Here is a 9,172-nt window from a genome sequence, read left to right on the forward strand (position 1 = left end):
ATGCAGGGATCTTATGGATTTCGATGGAATAAGTGCACATACACAGGGACAGGTCACCCCACCTTGACACAAAATGCACCTAAGCAGACACATACTGATCCTACAGATGCAATCTCATCTGGACATGTACAGCAGTCACAGTAAGCCTCTCAAGGAGAGTGTTAAGCGCAATAATTTATATGAATTTATAATTTTATACATTTATTACTTTATATCATAAATGGAACTGTTAAAGGATTTGTTCACTTTTCTAAAAAAAACTTTGCTGATAATTTACTCACCCCCATGTCATCCAAGATGTCCATGTCTTTCTTTCTTCAGTCGAAAAGAAATTAAGGTTTTTGATGAAAACATTACAGGATTTTTCTCCATATAATGGACTTCAATGGACTCCAACAGTTTCAAGGTCCAAATGACAGTTTCAGTGCAGCTTCAAAGGGCTTTAAACGCTACCAGACAATGAATAAGGGTCTTTTCTAGCGAAACGATTGGTCATTTCAAAAATAAATAAAAAAGTTTAAGTTTTATTGGTACAAATGCTCGCCTTGCTCTGTTCTGTGATGCACGTTCGTGACTCTCCTGTTCGAACTCGTTCATCAAAATGAATGAATATTTTTTTCAAGTCATTTCTTTTATTCAATGAACAAAATGAACGAAATGACTCGAAAAAAGATTTGTTCATTTTGATGAACGAGTTCGAATAGGTCAAATAAAACTTCAGCTACCATATTGTTAGAAATTTCTGAAAGTTACCATTTTCTTGTACTAACATATAAAAGGCAGACATGTATTATTTTAATATGCCAAAATAATATATTTATTTGCTGGATTTAACCGATAAAATTTACAATAATAATTTGTGTTTCTTGACTTCTACAGGCCATTCCACTTGTTTCTAAAACACGCTGTTTAGAAAAACAGGGGGAACTACAAGAGCTAAGCAAAAGAGGGTCTCTCTTCAGCATCCGCAACAAATGTACTCCTGTATACATGTTCCTCTTCAATGACCTTCTCATTCTCACCACTAAAAAAAGGTATTACAAAAAACTTTTAAAATATTTTTAAAATGTAAAGTTCCTTTTACACAATTGCTTGAGAAGCCACATCTCAACAGGTAAAAGAAGACTACTTTCAATAAAAGATTCAATGTATTAAGAATTATTTTATCTGTGTTGCTATGTGTCATGAGTATGCAACTGAATAGGCTAAGCACCAGAAGAAGCTAATCAAGGTCTTCAGCATTAGTAAGCTAGCTGACAGGTGAGTTTGATCAAGATTGGAGCTAAACTTTCTAGGAAAGTGGACCTTGAGGGTCAGTGTTGAGAACCCCTGGTCTATAGGGTATCCAATCCTGCTCTTGGCAGGCCACTGTCCTGCAGAGCTTAGCTCCAACCCCAATAAAACCTACATGAACCAGCTAATCAAAGACTTAGGCCCCGTTTACATGGTTATTTTGAAAAACATTTCCATTCGTTGGTGCCCTTCGTTTACACGCAAATGGAGAATTCGCCTCTGAAAAGGATTCTTTCTAAAAACTCTCATTTTGGAAAACTTTGTTTGCATGTTTGCATGCAAACAGAAAAACTGAGTTTTGAGCAGCCGACATCACAGTATGCGACAGAACTTACACCTGCGTCAAAAGAGCGACCTATGTATTCATTTTCATTTGGCTTTGGTGATCATGGATGCATTCAGTCACATTTATGTTGGTGCAAACCCTTTTCGTCTGTTTGCATTTGCAAACACAGCTGCTCTATTATGTCGAGGACCTGTTGTTCCTCTTTGGATCACTGAAATCAATCTCAGACACCTGTGATAATTAGTTTGCAAGGTGAGCCCAATTAAAGGAAAACTACTAAAGGGTGCATTTGTACTGGATGTTTTGATGCCCAAATCCGATGTTTGAAAAGTCATCAATCGAGGAGGATCAGAAAAGGTTCGATCATTGCTAAGGCTTCGGGATGCTGCATTTAGATCTGGTGACACTGAAGCGTACAATTTAGCAAGAAATGATCTAAAGAGAGCAATTCGAGAGGCAAAAAGAGAGTATGGAAGAAAGTTGTCAAGTAATTTCAATGACACCAGGGACACAAGGCGGTTGTGGCAGGGATTTCGGACAGCTATAGGCTATAAGCCTACTGTCCAAACAACAGAAAATGATCCCTCTCTACCAGATAATCTTAACAACTTTTTCTCTCGGTTCGAGATTACAGATGATAAATTAGCACAAAGGCAGATTCTGCCTTCCATCAACCAGGCATTCCAGCTGACGTCAGACAGCGTGAAGAGGGTTTTCTCTAAAATCAACCATAGAAAGGCGGCTGGTCCAGATCACATCCCAGGTTGTGTGTTGAAGAATTGTGCCGAACAGCTGAAGGATGTCTTTACAGACATATTTAACATCTCCCTCAGCCAACCCAGAGTGCCCATCTGTTTCAAAAGTGCAACTATAATACCTCTGCCTAAGACGTCAAATTTGCCACCATGAATGATATCGTCCTGTGGCCCTGACCCCAATAGTCATGAAATGCTTCGAGCGGCTTGTCATGAACCACATCAAATCATGTCTCCCTACCAGTTTGGACCCATTGCAATTCGCATATAGAGCAAACCGATCAACGGAGGATGCTCTATCTATCCTGCTCCATCTCAGTCTGACACATCTGGAAAACAGGAACACTTCTGCAAGAATTTTATTTATTGATTTTAGCTCTGCTTTTAATACAATTGTGCCACAACAACTGATTGAAAAGCTGATAGTGCTGGGAGTGGATCATGGCATGTGTAGATGGATTTTGGACTTTTTGACGGAGAGGCGGCAGACCGTCAGAATAGGTAAAAGAATATCTAAGACAACCACAGTGAGCATGGGTACACCACAAGGGTGTGTACTTAGCCCTTTACTGTTTACTTTGTTGACACATGACTGTTCTGCAAGTTTTACCACCAATCATATTTTAAAGTTCGCTGATGACACCACAGTTGTTGGCCTCATCACTGACAATGATGAATCGGCTTACAGAGAGGAAGTGGAACAGCTGACAGTATGGTGTAAAACACACAACCTTGTCCTTAACACTAAAAAAACTAAGGAGATGGTTGTCGACTTCAGGAGGACTAGTCGTCGGCACCATCTCCCTCTGACCATTAACGGTTCTGAGGTGGATATAGTAAACAGCGTCAAGTTCCTGGGGGTCCATCTGACAAATGAGCTGACCTCCAGTGACAACACAACAGCTATAATCAAGAGGGCCCAACAGCGAGTCCTTCATTCTCTTCGAAGACTGAAGAAGGTAGATCTCCCTATTCCAGCCTTGACCATGTTTTATAGAGGCACCATCGAGAGCATTCTCACATACTGTATCTCTTGCTGGTTTGGGAACAGTACGGCAGAGGAGAGATATAAGCTTAACAGGATTGTGAGAACTGCTGAAAAAATCATTGGTGTGTCACTGCCACATATTCAGGACATTTACAGAGAGCGTTGTGTGTACAGAGCAAATCGCATCATTGAGGACTTTACTCATTTCTCATGTGCCACGTTCATACTCCTTCAGTCTGGTAAAAGATACAGAAGTATCAGGGCAAGAACTAGTAGGCTATTAAACAGTTTCTTTCCCTCAGCTATTAGACTTCTTAACCAGAGAACATGATTTGAACTATATATTTATTTATTATTTTCATTTTTATTTATTTTATTAATTTTCTTTTTTCTTTTTAATGTATTCTATTATTCTTATACTTATATTTAAATTGTGCACTGAATTACTGAATAGTGTATGTGTGAAACACAATTTCGTTTTTATGTACACCATGAAAATGACAAATAAAGGAATCTGAAAAAGAGGAGAGCCCTTGTTGGCACTGTAGCCACGAGCACTTAAAACCATGCCTCCCCATATCTCATGAAATATCTTCAAATATGGATTCATTTCTGTAACAACCCAGGATTTTTGCCTGCGCTCTTCGCCCCAAACACTCAAGAGACATAAAACCTCCGCATTGCTCCACTGTGTGTATCCTCTGTCTTCCATCGCGCCTATAATAAGTCATGTGATCTCAGTTGATGCTGTCCACCTGAGTTGATGTCACTTTTTTAATGACATACGACTCACATTACTGGGGAATATCCGATTTGTATGCTTGCGTGGCACACACAACTGCACGTATCCGATTAATATCTGAATTATTACCACATATGACACCCCTTTTCCACCGAAAAAAAAGAACTGGTTCGGAACTGGTGCTGGTTCAAAGTTGGTTCGGAGTTGGTTCAACTTGCGAACCCGATCAGAACCTGTTTGTTTTTCCACTGACTAGAGCGCCCAGGGAACGACGTCGTTACGTCACTGTGCACGTCACTAGAAACGCTTGCAAGTACATTGCTTTGGGATTATCTCTAACTCGTGTACCAAGAAAACTTTTGAAAAACAATTGAAATATGTAAGTCTTTTAATCTTTTCGTTTGATATGTAATCTTTTCTGATAAGTTATGTGCCCCTGTCTTGTGTCTTTTTTCTTTCCATTTATTTGTTCTATATCGTGACAGTTTTCTTCTTTGCTTATGTTTCAAATAAAAAAAATAAATAAATAAAAACGCTTTCGTGTTTCTGCAGTTTCTCCTGGGTTTGCGATGGTCAGAAAAGATGTTTAGAACACATCTAAACCCGCCCCAGCCCCCAACGTAAACATGACGTGCTAAAAGAATGGTTCTAGTCCAGCAAAGAGTTGGTGCAGCTTTGGAACCAGTTTTCCCGGCCGCGAACCGGTTCTTTGGCTGTCGAAACACAAAGAACTGGTTCGCGCGCAGGCACCGGCTCCGAACCGGCTCTCAAAATGCTTTGGTGGAAAAGGGGCTAGGGTGAGGCCTGAATCAATCGGAATCCATGCGTTGTTTTCCTGCTTACACATTCACCGGCCATATCCAATCTGTGCCACATGAGAGGGAAAAATCGGATTTGGGTCACTTAAACCATGCAGTGTAAATGGGACCTATGAAGGATGTTCCACATTATAAAGCAGGCCACAGGTTTCAAGCAATATGGGAAAGAAAAGGATCTCTACATTCAAACCAAAGCATTGAGAACTTTGTCAGTGTCCAAACAGTTTAATAAGAAGATATTTTATACATACAGTCAACTTCGCGAATACAGGAAGAAGCCATCTTTGAAAAATAGTCTCTACCAGTCGATCTACGAGCACCGATCCAATTGCGCTGGTGAGATGTGAATAAGGTGATCGCGAACAGTAGGCTACGTGTACATATTGAACAGAAGAAAACGGTTCGTGTTTGTGTTTCTTCCGGAAACAACGGACCATATGAGATTCTGCACAGTTCAGCGCACTTGGATCGGCGTTCGTAGATCGACTGGTAGGGACTATTTTTCAAAGATGGCTTCTTTCTGTATTCGCGAAGTTGACTGTATGTATAAAATATCTTCTTATTAAACTGTATGGACACTGACAAAGTTCTCAATGCTTCGGTTTGAATGTAGGGACCCTTATTATGCTACCGTGTAACTGTGGGGCTATTTTGAGCCTTGTTAGTGGTAATAACAAGCGATTTTTATTTGTCATTACTCTATGCCCTATATACTAGCATTATACTAGCGCTATAGGCTAAACTGTTTTTAGAGATAAAACTATTTACATTCAGCAATCATGAAAACAAATCTCAGATAACGGTTGACTAGGTAACAATGTGTAATTAGACCAAAGGTTCATTTTGAGCCGGAGTTGTCCTTTAATTTAAACCTTCGTTTCTTAGAGAGGTTATTAAATTTACATTAAAGCACCAGTTCAGTTAGAGTCTGGACTACTTGCTTGTCTTTGCGTTGCTTAGGGAATTCCCTTTGTCGTGTTGATTCGAAGGGGTTTCCCGGGTCCGCGTGGCTGGTTGTCTTTGAAGTGCCTGGATGGAAGTTTCTGAGCTGCCGGTCACGTGTGGTTGGCAGGCGAATTGCAGTCTTTACTATTCGAAGCGCGTTGCAGGAGAGACGTTTGAACGAACTTTGCAGCAAACTTAACTTTGAAACGAGACTTTTACGAAAAAGAAAAAATAGGAAAGAAATGAAAGGGAGACGAGATGTTTTAACCCCGATCTTGATGGGTTATTGGTCTGCTGGTCAAATTTGGTCTGGTCGATGTAGAAACATGCAAACACGCTTTTTGTTGTTTTCAGAGAGAAGCGCGAACAGGAACACTCTTGCTGTTTTGAGAGAGGCGCAAACTTAACAGTTACAAAAACTGAACGAACATCAAACGAACTGAACAATGAGGTCTTGCTCCTTTGTTCGGAACTTTAACTTAAAAGTTAGTCCAACCTCCCAGAAAACTTCTGGCCAATGAGACAATGGCATCATTTCGGAGAGGGATCTATCTTCTACTTATCATAAGCTGCCTGGTCTCCAGCACTTAGCAGAGAGACAAAAGACCACAGTTTAAACATAGATTATACAAAATATTTTACACAGATTTCAATCAAGCCATCTTTTGAATTAAAAGCGTATGATTCTTTTGATAGGAAGCATGATACTCTCATTCACACAAAAGAGTTATGTCACAATTACATGACTTATATGTGATCTAAGCATAATAAACACAAGACATGAATTGCAGGAAGACATAATAACCACACACCTATATTGTAGGAGGCAATAGAAAACACAGAATTGAATGTGTAAGTCCATCAGTAATTGTTCTGTAAGTAAGTAAGTTTCTGTGAAAAGGGTGTAAGTCTATGTTACTCTCATGTTCCATGAAAGGTGGTCTGTGTTATGTCTTTGTCCGGCTCAACAGTGATGATGCTGGGGGAGGTCAAAAGGTGGTCAGGCCTCTTGGTGGTCAGGCCTTTCTGAGCAGATCTGTCTTAGTAGATCTGTCTTAGTAAAACATTAACGCATTGACAGTTCTTCCTGTTTAGTGCCCATCTTTTGGGCCTGCGGCCATAAAGAAAAACTTATCTGGGGTTTTCCTTATCCCAAACCAGACACTCTGGAGCCATCCCGTGACTCTGGAATGTGGTGTTTAACTCACATAGGTTCTGTTGTGTTTGATTTGCTTCAATTCGTTACAGAGGTAACGCAGCGCTGCTTCACTTGGTCTAACGTTACACACTAAACAGCATTTAAATGTGTTGAAAGTTATAATGTTATACTACATGTTAGTTCATTTGCTATACCAAACTATAAGGAAGCTAGATCAACATTAGAATAACATACTGACCAGATTCAAAACATTTCATCATGTTGAGCTAACGTTATATAAATTGATTTGTTTTATGTATATTTGCTCACCCATCTAATAAAGCTGTTAAGTCGTGACTCGTGAAGCTCTGTCAAGTGCAAATTAGTCACGGATGTGGAGCTCTCTGCATCTCAAAAACACCACGCTGATATTGATCCTCGTTTTAGTTCTTCTTCTTTGTCCCAAAGTCTGCTTGTCATGGTCTTTGTTGGCTCCAGAACTTTTGGAGTGTTGAAGCCATGTGAATTAATCCCATGAGAGATTAATTTGATTAAGTTGTGTTTGATTCGCCTCGATTCTCTACAACGCGCTCCGTTGTAGTGAGCACTTGGTCAGTTAATTTTGGCATTTTCTAAGTTAACGTTACCCTGATAGTCTAGTAATAAATGAACACACATACAAAAATGTTGGACTCGGTCGAGACCAAAAGCCATATTTGGCAAGACCAGTGGCCGAGACAAGTCCGAGTCCGAATTTCAGCGAGTCCGAGACAAGTCCGAGACCATAGAAAAACGGTCTCGAGTCCAGACCAAAAGCCATATTTGGCAAGACCAGTGGCCGAGACAAGTCCGAGTCCGAATTCCAAAAACGGTCTTGAGTCCGGTCTTGGACTCGAGTACTACAGCCCTATCTGTCGCCATGGTTTCGTCATGGCTATGGCAGTATGAACGGAAACCGAGGATAGCGCGAATATTGCGCATTGACAGGCGACATTTTTTCCGGGACGGCCACTTATTTAAAACTGGAATTTCTCTGAAATAAGAAAATCTTTGGAGACTTTTGGTATATTGTAAGTACACAACTGCAGGAAATATATCACACTGTGCAAGTAATTTTTGGATATTTTATTACAAAATTCTTACATATTGTACCTTTAAGCTTATATTTGGACGGCTAAATACACCAGGAACTGGAACATTGTACGTTGTTCTACGTTACTAGAATAATTTGCCTAATTTACACAGTACTTTTAGACCACAATGGAAATGCAGACATCAACGGGTCTGGGGAATAAAGTTCTGGGACAAATTGTTCCATGTAATTTCGGTGGAGTGACTTCTCTGCCTCCCTTCCCTCCACAGTGGATGTCCAGACCGATTTGTGGTGATCGATCATGCTCATCGATCTCTGGTTCAGGTGCAGTCTACAGAAAACGTTCTGGGACCACACTTGGATCATTGTTTCTCTCTGACCCTCCTGGAAAACCATCGGGGTCGCACCTGTGAACACCTGCTCAAGGCTAATACAGAGTGAGATTAATGGTTTTACTCATACATCTGGATCTATTCAGAGTAGAATAGATTGTTGACACATGACATGCATGCCTATTCCATTTTGTAAATAACCAGTATTTTTACATTTTTAAACATTCACAACTCTCATTCTTTTTAACCCTCTCCAGGTCAGACATGCATAGGTGGATAGCTGCTTTCCCTTTGATTAAAAAGGCACTTGGAGAGGAGAAGATTTATGAGGACTGGGGTAAGCTTTGAGTTTATTTCATCACAGACACTGTGAGAAGGAATACACAGTCTTTTAGCATTTTCTTTAAATGGAAAATAAAAAATTAAGTCAATGGTTATTTACTCTAAATACTGCTATTGTATATGCCCCAATGTTTCAAAACTAAAGTGAGAAATAACTCCGCTATTGTAAAAGGTTCCAATATAGACTTATAAGCTACCCCAATTATACTTTGGACAAGGTGTTTGTGTTACACAGTGCATCTTGCTCTATAAAGTGTGTGTGTCACTGTGTGTGTGTGTGTGTGTGTGTCAGATTGTCCTCAAGTCCAGTGCGTCAGTCAGTATGTAGGAAAACAGGCAGACGAGCTTAACTTGGAGCCATCTGATGTCATCAATGTGCTGCGCAAAACCAGTGAAGGTACAGTTAAAATAAAATCACTTAAATTTTTAATGGACTTTTA

At 40.0% G+C, this 9,172-nt stretch overlaps 1 protein-coding gene across 2 annotated transcripts in view; it reads left to right on the forward strand.

Annotated features, from left to right (window-relative positions):
- Positions 1-9,172, forward strand: part of arhgef15a (Rho guanine nucleotide exchange factor 15a) — an 82,718-nt gene that overhangs the window by 69,773 nt on the left and 3,773 nt on the right. For both annotated transcript variants that reach the window (XM_039662456.2, XM_039662458.2), the window contains 4 exons: positions 880-1,034; positions 8,328-8,495; positions 8,648-8,727; positions 9,025-9,129. In XM_039662456.2, the coding sequence (XP_039518390.2) occupies positions 880-1,034; positions 8,328-8,495; positions 8,648-8,727; positions 9,025-9,129 (508 nt within the window). The remainder of the gene's footprint in view (positions 1-879; positions 1,035-8,327; positions 8,496-8,647; positions 8,728-9,024; positions 9,130-9,172) is intronic.

This window comes from Pimephales promelas, chromosome 4 (assembly GCF_988280905.1).
Source record: "Pimephales promelas chromosome 4, fPimPro1.hap1.1, whole genome shotgun sequence".
Taxonomy (NCBI): domain Eukaryota; kingdom Metazoa; phylum Chordata; class Actinopteri; order Cypriniformes; family Leuciscidae; genus Pimephales; species Pimephales promelas.